At 43.4% G+C, this 16,557-nt stretch overlaps 1 protein-coding gene and 1 long non-coding RNA gene across 8 annotated transcripts in view; one reads left to right on the forward strand and one right to left on the reverse strand.

Annotated features, from left to right (window-relative positions):
* LOC110015840 (CD209 antigen-like protein D) overlaps positions 1 to 3,732 on the reverse strand; it is a 59,303-nt gene extending 55,571 nt beyond the window's left edge. For 2 of the 7 annotated variants that reach the window (XM_078955134.1, XM_023959747.2), the window contains exons 1-3: positions 3,293 to 3,547; positions 2,385 to 2,498; positions 2,150 to 2,212 (exon numbers count right to left, since the gene is read on the reverse strand). In XM_078955134.1, the coding sequence (XP_078811260.1) occupies positions 2,150 to 2,212; positions 2,385 to 2,498; positions 3,293 to 3,455 (340 nt within the window). In that variant the 5' untranslated portion in view covers positions 3,456 to 3,547. Of the gene's footprint in view, positions 1 to 2,149; positions 2,213 to 2,384; positions 2,499 to 3,292 lie in introns of all 7 variants that reach the window. The other 5 variants (XM_023959750.2, XM_023959745.2, XM_023959756.2 and 2 more) reach the window with 5 other exon arrangements.
* LOC144995434 (uncharacterized) overlaps positions 1 to 16,557 on the forward strand; it is a 61,703-nt gene that overhangs the window by 40,296 nt on the left and 4,850 nt on the right. The gene's annotated exons all lie outside the window — the stretch shown is intronic.

Consider the following 16,557-nt stretch of genomic DNA (forward strand, 5'->3'; position numbering starts at 1 on the left):
CCGCCCCTTTCTGGTGATATTTTTGTTTTGATTGACAGGTGATGTTAGAGCAAAAACAAAAATACGTCTCACACCAGGTGATCTGCACAGCGTTGCGTCCATCTGGGTGATCTCAAACACGCTTATTGTGCATCTTGGCTACACCTATTTGGTGTCACCAACATGAATTTCCATCCTCTAATATTTACATACATTTAAGTATTGTTTGAAACAGTGAAATGACGAAAGGTTACTACGGTAATCACTTTGTTACTAAAAACTTTTTTTATTCTAAATGTATGGTATTTTTTTTACTATTTGTACTGTCATGACAGCGATGGTGCTGTCAGTTTACCTCGTTGAATCTTCAAAAGGGCAGAATAAAATGTGACACTGAATTTGAAACAGCACATTGTAACTTTTGCATCTATTATTAAAGTATTTATTCATAATACAGTGGAAATTAGTAGATTTGGTTAGAATGTTGATTTACGGTATGCGCCCCTAAATTTTCTGGTTGTGCCCCTAAAATTTTCAGTTAGGGGCCACAGTGCTCCTAGTGAAAAAAGTTAGTCTGGAGCCCTGGCTAGGGGCTAAGTCCGGTAGGTGAAGCAGCCAGCCTAATCTTATATTTTTCTGATTTTCATCGAGACAATACTAGATTGATCATTCTTGCTTTTATTTTTAGCCCTATTGAATGCTCTCAGAGACACTGAAGTAGCGGCAGAAAGCAGTTTTTTCAGCAAGATGGACGGAGATTGTACCAGGATCATGGATGAACGTGATTACCGATGCTTTTATGCTTTTTAAAATAAATAAATCTGATCTCTAAACATTCTCAGTGTCTTCAATGCAATGTATTGAGACACACACAGACAGAAATGTGAAGGTATCTGCTGTAAATCTATGACGTGAATAACAGGATAAACGATCTGCTAGTTAGCATGTAGCATGTAGCCTTCGAATGTAAAGCGACTACTAAAGAGTATGTTAATAAAAGACAAGTCCTGAATATATTATTGTTCATATTCGACCCTAAACTACAATATCAGCTGGCTGAATCGTATGGCAAAGCAGCAAACCTAGGTATCATAAATCTTATAATTTTCTTATATTAATTGAGACAATAATAAATTGATCGTTCCTGTTTTCATTTTTCCGTTCTTGAACGAATGTGGGTCACAGAAGTTACAGCTGAAAGCGGCTTTTGTGGCCGGACAGAGAGCATATCCGTGTTTATGAATGACTTATGACGTGAATTATTATTGCTTTCGCAGGAATTAATAATTTCAAGGGAACGAAATATTATCTTGTGGGAACGAAATATATTTTAGTTTTTTAATGTCAGGACACTGGCTCCACAAGTATGAACTCAAGGACGTTTAAAAACAAAGAGGAACAAACAAAAACCCAAAGACGTTTTTAGAAATAGTTTGTTCAACATTTTGACCAAATATTTAGAAATATGATAAAAAATAAGGATCTATGCAGGGAAAAAGGTTCAAAACAAGAGTTTAAATGAAGGAAAAGGGTTCAGTATTGTAGATAATAAATGTGAAACCAGTATTATTTTGACAGAAAGGTTCCCGATACCTGCTGGACAGGTTCTAGAGTGACTATTTTGGTCACACGTGCGGCTGGATTTTTCAACATTACGTCTAAAAAATGAAGCTGTAGACTGTAGAAAAGACTCAGTTAATAAAGTTTTAAATACGTTTCCTTTGAGTTTCCTTTACTCTGTTCACCAGTTTGTAAGTTAATCATTTTCAGGTCATTGATGCTGATTTTTTCAGCGACTAAAAAGTAAATAGACCAAATAAAACTGCTGATCTCAATCCAATGTGGTCAAAAAGGTAGATGCTACAGACTTTTATGTTGGTGCATCTAAGAGGAGCATCAGTTCAAGCAGTGAGAAACTGAATCTAGAGCCTGCTGGAGATAAATAAGTCCAGTTGCTACGACTCAACTTCTAGACAATGGATGAATGAGAACCTTCACCCACATATGCAGACAAAGAATCACAAAGAATGGTTACATTTGGTGATGACCACTTTCTAGAACTGTTACTGTTGGAGCAGATATGGAGAAACAGATTTTCAAAGCATCAATGCAATTAATGCAAGAATAGAGTCAAACATAAAGATGGTTTAGGTGTTTTAATGTTTCTCACCTTCAGCGTGTTTCTTTAGCTCCTTCACTTCCATCTGCAGATTGTTAATGTAGACCACCATGTCTGGAAAATTACAATATTTGGTGAAATAAACCGTACAAAAGTTAAATAAATTCAAATTTACATTGTGCTTTGAGGATAAAGATTAATAAAAATGATTTCAAATTGAAGTCTGAGCTGCTAGTTTGAAGTTTTTAATTAAACTATGATGTTGAAGTGTTAGATTTCATCTTACATGAGGATAGAATGATGGATCCAGCTGACAGGACAGTACACAGCACCAACAGACGCCATTGTTCACATCTGCAGAACCTTTTCTGGACTTTAGGACATGTCTCTGTTTGTGGAGCTATGAGAGAAAAATAAAGAGGAATCTTGTCTTCCAGAGAAGAATCCATTTTTCTTTGATCAAACACTCCTGATCAAAATCTACAGACCAGTTCAGAAAATGCAAAAATGTCCATTTATCACAGCTGGACCTTAACAACATCGAGCTTCAAAATGCAAAAAAAGAAAGAGGAGCTAGAGAACACGTATTTTTAGATGCTGATTTATTAAAAAAAACTATTTAAATGAAATTGACTGTTCATTAAATGATCAAAAGTTTAAGACCACAGCCTTTAAAAGACAGAATTTACATTGAAATATGCATTCCAAGTTATTTTCTAATAAGAAATCATCATTCAGGGTCTCTTGATTTCAAAGGCAAAAAGCTGAATTTCTTTGAACGTTGCAGGACTGTTGATCTTCATAAAATGATCATTTCGAATTCTTCAAAGGATCCTGATGGTTTTTTAGTTCAATTGTTTTTTTAAATAAAGTTCCTGCTCAAAATGTTCAGCCTCTTGTTCCCATTGCTTCTTTCTCCATGTTTGAAGCTCTTGGGGTGTCAAACTCCAGGCCTCCTGCTGGTTTTCCAGAAATCCTGCCTTATCTGCTCCTGATGACCTGGATCAGGTGGAGGAGCTTTAATGGTAGGTTGGTTGGAAAACATGTTGGATATCGCCCCTCCAAGCCTGGATTCTGACCCCCCTGACTTAGAACCTTGTTCAAATCTAGCCATGCTAAATGCTAATTCTTGCTGAACTGGTACTGAGATTTGGATCAGCATGTCTGGATGCAGAAGATTGAGTTCATTCTTACCTTGTTCTGGTGACTGAACCCCGGTGGTGTCCTCCACAGATTCATATGCATCGTTGTAGATTTCCACCTCACACTCCTTCCAGTCTGATGTGTCTTCTTTCTGCTTTCTGTTGTATCTGACCTTCTTGGAGAAATCTGGTTTGGCAAACATATCTGAGGCCATCTTAAGGCTGATGCAGTAGAAGAGGGGCTGCAGCTGCGTTATCACTCAGAGGTGGACTGAAGCGGTTTGTTAAATGAGGTCAAATATTTTCCCTATTTGAGCTGATGAATGACAGGATTTCCTTTTTAACTGTAAACATACTTAGAGGAAGCAGGAGCACTGAAGTGTTTTTTTTATTGAACTTCAAACAAGCATAGTAACAACACAAAGAAGAGGTGTAATGCTATGACATAGAATGATTTTTGTAAGATGTTGGAAACAGTTCTCTAACAAACAAAGATCATATAAATGAGTTTGGAAGTTTTGAATTAAGCGGTCGACCATCAAACAACAGAGATGGAAGCTGAACTTGAACATTTGGAACCAGACTGGAGGAAGTTTGGACCAAAGTCTTTGATCACATTGTTGGATTGTTTTCCATCATTCAATTTAAACTTACTGGAAAAAGTTTCAAGGTAGCCGCACTGAAGTGTAAAAACACTGCAGCTTTGTCTGAATTCCTACCCTAATCCCTAATTATTAAAACCCTATATAATGCGGCACTATATAGTTCTCTATACGGTTCTTTGATTTTTAAAAGCAATTCGGACACCATGCTCACTACTTTTCTCTTTCGGGTGTTTTTAATATGAAGCTTGACACGAAAACAAAGTGACGTATTACCGCCAGCACCTGGTCTGGAGGGGAACTACATCTATTTAACGCAGAGAATGACACCTATTTGTCAAAGAAAAACATAATAAATGAACATTTTACGAAGACTATTTATAAATCTGCTGTTTTGTGATCATTGAAAACGTGGCTGATTTATAAATAATAAAATTACAAAGACATTGGTGTAGATTTAAACTATTTATTTATAGAGCAGTGAGGGTGTCGGACTTTTGATCACTGCGGTGATGAACCACCAGGGGGCACGGTGTCGCAGTCAATGAGTTATATCGCTACAGAAGACACGCCCACTTTAGAAGCCTGGCCGACGGTGGCGGAGCGCAACGCCATCTTGGTGAGGTCGACGACGCCCACATGACAATGATTTCTATTGCTTTTAGAGGTGTCTAAGTAAATTTTATATACTATATATATTTTTACATTTATATATATTTATACATGTATGTAAATATATTATATTTACATATATAATATATAGATATATATATATATAGATATAGATACATCATTTGCTATTGTTAAAGAAGAGAAACAGTCAGCCTTAAAAGCTCAAACTTTAATGAAAATGCATTGTTGCAGGACTTCTTACAAATAAAAAAAAATATTACAAATAATTTTTCAAAATAATTTCTAAACATTTAGAAGTTTTAGACCTCTTTGACATGTAATTTAAATTATTTAGAAAAGCCCAACAATAAGTCAATAATAATAATTTTAATAAAAATAATAAATCAATAGTAAGTCAATACAAACAATAAATAATAACAATAAATACATAAGTCAATAAATAATAAGTTTATTAATAATAAAAAATAAATATTCATAAGAAGTCCAAAAGTGAACAATAGATTTACTCTAAAAAAACAACAAAAAAAACAACAACAGATTTATACTGATTCATGTGAGTGATAAAGGAATTTATTTTTTGTGGTTCTTATTTCTCCTAGGTTTTTATCTTATCTTTATTTCATTGAAGGTTTTCTTACAGGTTTACTGTGTGAGGTTCCCATATTTTGAATTTCAAAGGGGCTTCCTGAACATTGCATATGTAAAGAGGTTGTGATGCTGCAGCTTCGAACTCATCCCCTTCAGGAGAAAACGGTCTTTGATCTTCTGAGGCCATTTGGTTGTAGGTCTGACTTGGATCATAAATCATCTCTGAGACTGATTCAATCCCTGGGAACCGCCACAGGCATCTGCTTACGTGTGGGGAACAAAGGTGTATTGTCTACTGTATGCTAAGAAGATCCGGCCACATGGGGGGGACCACCTAGGGAGCCATTTGGTTGCGGGACCATGTCAGTCTGGGAGGTGACTTCCGACGCGGGAAACGGATGCTGACTCCTAACATGGACTGACAGAAGTAGGCAGGCTCCCTGCCAGCCAATCCGAGCGTCCAGAGGAGGAGTCTGGACGCCATGCTGTGTTACGGAGGAGGAGGCTGAAACCGACATGTTAAAACAGCTGGACGGAGGAACTTTCGCTGTTCTCAACAGGCTGGCACGTTAAGACGTTGGTAATTTTGGCGCTGTGCAAGCTCTGAAACTGAAACCAGATGATCTGTTTTATTTTGTTTTACTCTGTTTTTAGAAATATTGTTAGGGAATAAATTTGTTCATCTTTAATCCGGCCGAGTTCCGTGGTTTCTCCTTCTCGACTTTTTTGAACATGCAACAAGGAAAGTAATCTCAAAGCGACAGATTTATTTCCTACAGTGATCAATTTGTGTAACACAGATGGTATGGTGTCAGGTTTCAAGCAAACAGCCTGGACTGTTATCAAAATCTGTTTCCACTGTGGGAAAAAATCTGTCGCTTTGCAGTTTTTTTCACGCGTGCTCAAAAAAGTCAGGAGAATAAGACCAGAATTCGAACGGATAAAAATATGGAGTCTTTATTTCCCTAACAAATAGTTCTGGAACAAAGTAAAACAGATCATCTGGGTTCCCAAATCCAAAGCCTGCAAAACATAAGAAATTACATTTGTAGTACATGCAGCTGTCTGGGAACAAAGGTTTCTTCCAAAGCAATGGTCTTATAACGTGGTTCAAATCTCCTCCTCCATGACCCAACATAGCGGCCGAATCTCCGCCTCTGGCCGCTCAGATTGGCTGACAGAGGAGCCTGCTGTTTCAGTCAGTCCAATCATGAAAGTCCACCCCTCCGTATCCGGGCGGCGGTGAATCCCCCATCTGTGGCTCCCATCAAATGGACAGGAGATATCCTGCTGGTATGCGCTGAGGTGATAAGTCCGGTTGGTGTTTCACATGAAAAGGTTTTATGACCCGGTTCCCAGGACTAGAGTCCTTTGATCAGATAGTGAAACTCTGACCAGTTCAATTTCCTAATCTTACAGGAAGATCTGCAGTCTCTTCAAAGGGGTCTACAGGAGAAAGTTTGCCTGCTAGAGTCTTCAGCAGTACACAAAATAGGTCCAAAGCAAGACGTGGTGACATCGCGTCACATGTTTGGTGTTACAGAGTGAAGGAGAACAGTAATCCCCCCTCCAACACAAAATCCTCCGGCAGGCGGCCGTGTCGCGCACTTAAAACCGCACGCAGCTTGTAACGGAAATGAATACAATGAAAATGAATAATTACAACGCAGTAAATTTGTCGTATTTCCTCGCGAGACAGAAACTCCTGTTGTAGAATGTGTGTGTGCTTCTGAAAGCGCACGCGTGTGTGTGTAAAGGGAGCCACGTGCAGAAGAGGCGGTGAAAGCGTGCGCCGACGAGAGACAGTAACGCGCGAGAGTGGGAGAGAAGGAGAGAACAGTCTGAAAGAAAGAAGGAAAGTCTGAACACAGGACTAGCAGAAAAAGGAAATTATCAGCAAAAATGAAAGCGTTTAATGTGTTTATTATACAGCGGGGAAAATAAGTATTGAACATGTCAACATTTCTCTCAAAAAACATATTTCATTTTTTTTTTTTTAACTTGTCCTGTCCAACAGCTAGGCAAACAGATGAGAGCTGAGGGCCTCTTGTGTTGGACATATTTTATTTTAACAAGAGGGGTTATTCATCTTCAGACAAACCAAAGGTATGTCTGAATAAACCCCTTTTGTAATTGAGGCCAAAATTTATTAATTTCAATCATGTTTGAAAATCTTTGGTGTTGGACCGGACGGAAAAGGAAAGAGGGGAAGAAGAGAGAGGGACGTTAGAGAGAGGGGGGGGTAGGAGGGTGATAATAGGAGGGGAAGGGGGGTAAGACCATGAAGCAGCATAGAGCAGGCAGGTTTACTGGTTGTTTATCGTTACGGTACGGTTCAAATGTAGTACAAAAAGGGCGGGGCCTGTTCACACACACTCAAATATTATCAACACACCTGCTAGCCGCAAAAATGTCCACATGTCAACATGCACACAAAACAGATAGTGTTCACGAACGCATACCTATGCCTTTAAACCAACTAGTGTGAAATCTTTCATTCATTCAATCATGCAAACTATTAGTGCAAAGGTGAGCAAACACCTGTGCTCAGGTGAGTGTTTATGTTCTTCTAAAATGGATGGTGGAATGTGAAAAGAAGGAGGAGGAGCGCCCAGCCACCCCCACACCCATACCCCCGCCGCAGCAGCAGCGGCAGCCGGAATTCCCCCAACGCCACACGGGAACAGGCAGGGAACAACCGCCCCCCGGGCGACCAAGACCGCCACCCAGGCCAGGGCCAGCCGGACCGCCGCGAGGCCCCCAGAGCCAGAGAGCAGGGAGGCGCAGAGGGAAAGAGAGCGCCGCCCCAGCCCAGCCAGGAAAGCAGCCCCCCGCCGCGCCGGAAGAGCCCAACGCAGGGCCCCACCGGAGAGGGACGCCCACAGCCCCAGACGAGCACCCCACCACCACCCAGGAGTTCCGGGCATCCCCCCGCCCCGACCCCAGGTACGAGCCAGGACCCCCCAAGGGAGACCCGCTCCGCACTCCAGGCAGCCACCCACCCGGCCCACGGTTGGTCTAGGTAGGAGCAAGGCAGGGGCCCGCCGCCCCCGCCCAGGAGGGGGGAACCCCGGGGAAAAAAGGGCGGCCCACAAGGGATGTTATAAATATGGCCCGACCAGGCTCGGCCATGTTGGAAGTTTGGCGGGGCCCAGCGCCCAGGGGCAAGGACCAGGACCCACCCCCCAGGGACACGAACACCCCCGGCTCAGGTGTAATATGAACCCCCCCACCGTGCGGAGAGAGCACCGCCGGGCCCAGGGAGCCGGCACCCAAGGGACACGGCCGCCATCGCCAAGGGGCCCGCACCCCCCACCAGGGAAGGGGTAGGGGACAGATGGACCCAGGTCCCACCTTCCTTGTAAAATGTGTGTGCGTGTATGGGTGTTTGAGAGGGTGTTTGTGTGCATGTGTGTGTGTTTATGTTTGAATGTATATATTGAAGGGGGAGGGGTGTGTGTACTAAGGGGGGTGCAGTTAAAATTGGCGAGTAGGGCACTAAGGGGACATCTCCTGATTACTCACAGTGATGTCCCCTCACCCTCCACACCAAGGGGCCCTAAATGTCTAAGGTGCGGTTAAAATTGGCGGGTAGGGTGCCAGGAGGACATCTGCTGCTTGCTTGCAGTGATGTCCAAGCACCCCCCCTACCAAGGACCCTACATGTCTAAGGTGCAAATAAAACCGAAAGAGGGGGGGCCCACTCCATACGGCAACCATAGGAGGGGGGCCAGTTCCCAAGTAGCCCCCCCCCCAAGGCGCATCGCAGGCTAGACCCCCCACCCCCTCACCCTAATATGAGGTTATATAAGGAAGGGGGTAAGTTGGGGACAGCTGGTAGACTGTCCCCCGGTGGTCAAACAGCCGTCCCCCAGCCCACCCCCAGCAAAGGGGCCAGGGCCACCCAGCCCAGGGGCCCACCCCCGGAGGCGCCGACACCCCAGGCCCGGCACCACCCACCCCACACAGAGAGAGAGGAGCCAGAAAGCGTCGCCCCCCCCCGGAGCAAGCCCAGGCCCCCACCCCCAGACGCCGGCCCTAGAAGAGCTCTGGTCAGGCCTCGACGGGACCGAGGAGGCCAACCGGCCGAGGCAACCACTGATTGCCTCAGCGGAGACCCCGACCCGCTAGCCCCCCCGACCCGTACTAATAATGGGCCCCCCCTCCCCCCCAGAACGCCCCCCCACAGGACAGGGCCGACAAGCCCCCCACCCCACCCCACCCCAGACCCCGCAGCCGAAGCGGGTGACACCCAGAGCGACCGGGGGCCCCGAGAGGGTTGTCCCGTCCCGCCCCAGAGCCAGGGAAGGGCCGATCCCAGCCCCAGGTGCAGATGGGCAGCCCATCCGGCGCCGCTGGGCCCCCCCCACCCGAGCAGGGCCCCCCGCCAACCCCCCCCAGCACAGGCAAAGGGACCACCCCCCCAAGCCAAGCCAGACCACCACCCCACCCCCCCACCACGCACCCCCACACCCAAGCCCAGAGGACCACGCAGCGCCCCAGCCCGCCCCACCCAGGCACCGGACCCGACCCCCCGACCAACGGAGCCCCCCACCGCCCCCGCCAGGCACCGGAAGCCCCGACCCCCACCCCAAGCCACGGCAGAAGGGCAAGGAGCAGCGACGACCAAGCCCCCCACCCCCTAAGTCATGGAGTCAACCACAGGAGACCAGAGAGATTGAATTCTTTCAAAGTTACTTGAGCTTTGGGCTGACATTTTTTCCAAGCTGATATGATCAAACAGCAGATTTCTGTGTTGACTTATGTTTATATTTTTCTTGTTTTTCCAATTTATTAAAATAGTTTTTTTGGCAATACAAAGAGTTATGAAAATGATAGAAGCTAATCCTTCTTCTATATCGATGGCACTCATGTCACCAAGCACACAAAGTGACGGTGAGGCAGTGATTGAAACCTTAAGCCAGACTGATAAATCGGCACATACCTGCTGCCAGAGAGCCTGGACAGGAGTGCAGAACCACAGTGCGTGCATGTAGCTGTCGGGTAGATTATTATCACAGTGCTCGCAAATGTCTGAGTTACTGAGACCCATCTTGAACATCCTCTGTCCAGTGTAGTAAATTCTGTGAAGAGTTTTGAGATGGATTAGCTGCAGATTTGGACTTTTTGTCAGTTTAAAGGTGTTTAGACAAAGTTCTAACCAGAAGCTTTCATCTGTGCTGATGCTCAAATCTGCATCCCATTTTTTTGTTGGAAGGGCAATATTGTTATCTAAATTACATAAAAGTTTGTATATTTTGGAGAGAGTTCTATTCATTGAAAAATTAATCAGAGTGGTAACTACATCTGGTAGCTTTAAATCGTCGTCTTTAATTTTATACTTTTTAGTAATACTTGATTTAAGTTGCTGATATTCCAAGAAGTTATTTATTCCATGTTTGTCTTGAAGTTCCTGGGGGGTTATGAATCTTCTATCAATAATTACGTGCTCTAGTTGTTTTATGCCCCCTGCTTGCCAAGCTGGGAAGTGAATCATTTTTTTGTTAATAAGGATGTCCGGGTTGTTCCAGATGGGTGTCATTTTGCACGGTTGAATTGATGATTTTGATATTTTGAGAAATTCCCACCAGGCTGTTAAGGTGGCATTTATATTAATGCTTTTGAAACAATCCTGTTTTTTAACTGTTTGGCTAATAAATGGTAGCTGTGACAGGTTGATCTTTCCACATAACGCCTGTTCCAAGTCTAACCATGAGTTGGTTTCTGGATTATTTTTTAACCATTTTAAGATGTATTGTAATCTATTTGCAAGAAAGTATTTGTGGAAGTTAGGTAATTCTAATCCTCCACAGTTTTTTGCAGATTTTAAAGTTTTTAGACTAATTCTTGCAGGTTTGTTGTTCCATAGAAAGCTTGATATGGATGAGTCTAATGCTTTGAACCATTTTAATGGCGGTTGTGTGGGAATCATTGAGAAGAGATAATTAACCTTGGGTAAGATTTTCATTTTAACCGTGGCTACCTTGCCCATAAGGGACAAAGGCAGGTTGGTCCAGCGTGTTAGATCGTCCTGTATGCTTTTCAGTAATGGGGTGTGGTTTAGCTGCACCAGTTCTGATAGTTTGGGGGAAAAGTAGATACCCAGATATTTGATATTTCCTGTTTTAACTGGAATTGTGAGTCTTTGTTCCATATTCCTGTTGAGTGGTAATAAAACAGACTTATTCCAATTAATGGAATAGTCTGATATGGAGGAGAATTCATTTATGATCATTGCTGTTTCATTTACAGAATGTAAATTCCTTAAAAACAGTAATATGTCATCCGCATAAAGACTAATTTTATGATGGCTGTGTTTGGTTTTTATTCCTATAATGCTCTCATTCTGTCTTATTGCTGCAGCTAAAGGCTCAATGAATATAGCAAAAAGAGAAGGAGAGAGTGGGCAGCCCTGTCTGGTTCCTCTTCCAAGAAAAAACCTGTTTGAAGTCTGTTTATTAGTTCTAACTGATGCATTGGGGTTGTGATATAATATTTTGATCCAATTGATGAATGCTTCTCCAAAACCAAACTTCTGGAGGGCAGCAATAAGGAACTTCCAATTAACTCTGTCAAAGGCTTTTTCAGCATCCAGCGATAGTACCGTCATTTCCTGGTTTTTAATGGTGGCAAAGTCTATTATATTAACTAGTCTACGGACATTATCATCCGAGTGTCTGCCTTTGATGAATCCAGTCTGGTCGAAGTGAATTATGTGAGGAGTGATTTTTTCTATTCTCTGTGCTAGTGCTTTGCAGATAATTTTTACATCTGCATTGATTAGAGAAATAGGGCGATAGCTTGAAGGACTAGTGGGATCTTTGTCTGGTTTTAGAAGAAGAATTATGTTGGCTGAGTTCATGTTAGGTGGCATTGATTGGCTCTCATTAATAGATGTGACAGTTTTATAAAATGTTGGTGCCAGTTGTTCCCAGAATTCTTTATAAAACTCAGCAGGAAAGCCGTCAGGCCCTGGTGCTTTACCATTAGGCATAAGTAACAGAGCTTCATGAAGTTCAGACGGCGAGAGCGGAGAATCTAAGTTTGTGATTTGATCCTCATTTAGCCTGGGTAGGTTTACATTATTAAGAAATGAGTCAATACTTTGCTCTGACGGATTGATCTGCGGTGTGTACAGGTTTTTATAAAAGTTTTCAAATGCGTTATTAATTTTGACCGGGTCATGGGTGACATTTCCTGTTTGGTCCATAATAGAGGTGATTGATGATTTTTCTCTGTTAATTTTAAGCTGATTAGCCAGAAATTTGCCAGATTTATTAGAGTTTTCAAATCTTTCAAGTCGTAGCCTTTGTATTTGAAATTGTGTTTGTTTATTAATGATGTCATTTAACTGCAGCTTTAAATTTTTCAGATCTCCCAGAATGTGTTCCTGTGCAGAAGCAGCATAAGCAGTCTCCAGGGTTTTGATTTTATTTTCTAATTCTAATAAATCTGCTTTCTCTTTGCGTTTTTTGTGCGTTGAATAAGAAATGATTTTCCCTCTCATGACTGCCTTTGCTGTTTCCCAAAGAACGCACGGTGGGATGTCTGGAGTATTGTTGAAGTCTAAGAAGGTTGCCCACTCTTTTTTAAAGAATTCAAGAAATTCCTGGTCCTTTAACAGAGACGTATTAAACCTCCAGGTTGTACCAGAGGGTGTGGATTTTTCCCTAGAAATGTTTACAGAGACTGGTGCATGATCACTGATAATAATTGGATGGATATTGGAGCTTTGAATATTTTTTAAAAGAGAGTTACTGATTAATAAATAGTCCAAACGGGAGTGTGAATAGTGAACTGGAGAAAAAAAGGTGAACCCTTTAGTGTTTGGGTGACATGAGCGCCACGCGTCGCAGAGACCCAGATCATTCATGTACTGCTTTAGAATACTTGCAGATCGCCATGTACGCTGATTTGCTGCTGTGCTGAGTCTGTCAAGTTCAGGGTCCAAAACAAGGTTGAAGTCTCCTCCTATAATGATTGTGGAGTCAGAGTGAACTGAGAGTGAGGTGAAGAATCTGTGAAAGAAGGAAGAGTCGTCAACATTAGGGCCATAAATACTCACTATACAAAAGTCCTTATTCTGAATGGATATATTAATGATTACAAATCTGCCTTCTGGGTCAGTAACTGTATCCTTATGAGTAAAATTAAGATTTTTATTAATTAAAACAGCAACTCCTCGTTGTTTGGAGTTGTAACTGGCAGAGTATATAACTGGAAATTGTAAGCAGCACATAAGGTGATCCAAAGAATTTGATAAATGGGTCTCCTGCAGTAGAGCTATATCTGCTTTTAGACCATCCAGGTGATTTAACACTTTCAATCTCTTTGGCTCAGAGCCAAGTCCACGCACATTCCAGCTAACGATGTTAAGACTGTTCATAGCTGCTCTGACTGAAAGGGTGTAAAGCTAAGTAGTGCTTGTGTACCAGTCCGTGTGCACGTGCCCGCATTGAGAAGCGCTGTGCGCGTGAACGTTTTCTGGCTATGTGAGCTGCGTGTCGCGTGCGTCCTATGAGAGCCTGTGTGAGGTGATTGCAGTATGTCGGCGTGTGTGTGCGGGATCGCATGTGCACGCCCCTGTGTGCGCTTGTGTGTGCGCGCGCCCGCTCCGTGCATAAATAAATACTTACCGAGGATGAGTTGCTTCCAGGTGATTTACATATAATGAGAGGGGAGAGGGGGGGGGGGGGGAGTAATGGAAAGAAAAAAAGAGATAGAAGGGAAAACGAAAACAACAACAAAACAACAATAGAAACATGAGTGGGACTGAGGTGACGAAGAAAAAAAAAAGACTGTTTTCCTGAGATCGAGGTGTGGATTATTGATGATCCGGTTTTCCATTCATTGAAGTAAGTTTAGCGGGTTTCTTCTGGGCGGCGCAGATGTTCTCAGCGCGGATCTGAAAGCCTTCAGCACAGCCAGGGGGTGATCTCCGGGTCCCGGAACAGCCGGCCGTCCACGTAAAGTTTGTCAACGGCCACAATCGCTCTCGAACCAGCAGCAAGATGCTTCCTCCTCAGCGGGAACAGGATCTTCCTTCTACGGAGGATTTCTGCCGGGAACTGGTCATTCACGCTGTAATGCGTGCCTCTCAGTTCCCGTCCGCGGCCCTTCACCAACTCCTTCTGTTTGAAATGTTCGAATTTAGCCACAATAGGACGCGGGCGCTGGTGGTCGGACCTTCTTCCTCCGAGGCGGTGAACCCTGTGGGTTCACCGCCCAAAAAAACATATTTCTAATCGAGCTATTGACATGAAATTTTCACCGGATGTCGGCATCAACCCAAGTAATGCACACATAGAAAGAAATCCAAACATTTATGTCCATAAATGAAGTTATGTGTAATAAAGTGAAATGGCACAGGGAATAAGTATTGAACACATGAAGAAAAGGAGGGGTAATAAGGTCTGGCAAGCCAAGAAAGCAGCTGGAGTTTGTCAGTATTCAGAAGGTTAACCTGCCCCCTATCAGTGCAAAGTAATATCAGCTGATATAGTCCTGATTGATGTCTTTTAAAAAGGTTTCTCACCAGCAAGGTGTTAGACAAGAAGAATTGCATGATGGGTAAAAGCAAGAGCTGTCCAAAGACCTACGCAACCTTATTGTTGCAAAACACACTGAAGGCATTCGTTACAGGCACATTTCTAAACTTCTGAAAGTTTCAGTGAGTACCATTGGGGCCATCATCCGGAAGTGGAAAGAACACGGCATTACCATAAACCTTCCACGGCCAGGTGCTCCTCGCAAGATTTCAGACAGAGGAGTCAGAACAATCATCAGAAGGGTTCTCCAACAGCCCAGGACCACTCGTGGAGAGCTTCAGAAAGACCTGGAATCAGCAGGTACCGTTGTTTCAAAGAAAACAATAAGTAATGCACTCAACCGCCATGGCCTCCACGCATGCACACCACGCAAGACTCCATTTTTGAAGAAGAAGCATGTTGAAGCTCGTTTGGAGTTTGCCACACAACATTTGGATAAACCCATGACATTCTGGGAGAAGATACTCTGGTCAGATGAGACCAAAATGGAACTCTTCGGATGTCATAAGACACAACATGTTTGGAGGAAAAATGGCACCGCACATCACCCCCAAAACACCATACCAACAGTCAAGTTTGGAGGTGGGAGCATCATGGCGTGGGGCTGTTCTTCAGCATGTGGTACTGGTAGACTTCATATCATTGAAGAAATAATGACTGGAGAAAAGTATGGAGACATTCTTGATCAGAATCTGCTGTCATCTGCCAGGCTGCTGAAGATGAAAAGAGGGTGGATCTTTCAGCAAGACAACCATCCCAAGCACACAGCCAAGGTAACACTCAACTGGTTGAAGAAAAAGAAAATCAAGCTGCTAGAATGGCCCAGTCAATCACCAGACTTGAATCCAATTGAAAATCTTTGGAAAGAACTGAAGATCCGGGTTCACAGAAGAGACCCCCGGAACCTTGAAGATTTGAAGGCAGTTTGTGTGGATGAATGGGCCAAAATCACACCTGAGCAATGTATTCCACTGGTTTCTCCATACAGGAGGCGTCTTGAGGCTGGAATCACCAACAAAGGTTTTTGCACTAAGTATTAAATAAATTTCAATAAGCGTGTTCAATACTTATTCCCTGTGCCATTTAACTTTCTTACACATAACTTCATTTATGGACATAAATGTTTGGATTTCTTTCTATGTGTGCATTACTTGGGTTGATGCCAACATCTGGTGAAAATTTTGTGTCAATAGCTCGATTAGAAATATGTTTTTTGAGAGAAATGTTGACGTGTTCAATACTTATTTTCCCCGCTGTAGTTCTAATCACGCACCATATGCTGAACTTTCAAAAAAAATGCGGTGATGCGGTTATCGTCACAGCCCTATTTGTTCAGAAATAAACCACCACAATACGCCGCGGTCAATAATCCTGCAGTTTGAGTCCAGAGTGGTCCGGGATGATGTGTGAAAATGGTCAAGAGAGGCAACAGTCTGCATGGAAATGCACGTCCACTTCAAAGAAGATTTCTCTAAGGAGGACATGGAGGCGAGACCAAGCTGTGGCCGCTGGTCCAAGAAGCGAGGAAGAGGGGTCAGAGAGCGTTCCTGAAGGAGGGGTACGCACTGATCGACAGTCGAAGAGTGGACCCACAATAGGTTCCAGTCAGAGTTAGTGTTCTGTCAGTTCATGTTCTTGGTGAAGAATTCTCATTGAATTGTCTGGTAAGGACAATCTCGTTTATTCCTGCACATCTTCTGTGGTTGCTGTCCTATTGATAATCTCCTGGGGGAGCGGTGAGCTGCCGAAATAGCCACACTCACCATTTGGTGGTTCAACCCCCCAACACAACCCCTTAGTGCTGAGTGTCTAGCAGGGAGGCATTGAGTTCCATTTTTAGAGTCTTTGGTATGACTCGGCCTGGATTTGAACTCATGACCTTCCAGTCACAGAGTGGACACTCTACCCTAAGGCCACTGAGCTTTTATAATAATTATTTCTAGAAA

The sequence above is a fragment of the Oryzias latipes genome, chromosome 11, assembly GCF_053564925.1.
Source record: "Oryzias latipes strain Hd-rR chromosome 11, Olatipes_Hd-rR_3.1".
NCBI lineage: Eukaryota > Metazoa > Chordata > Actinopteri > Beloniformes > Adrianichthyidae > Oryzias > Oryzias latipes.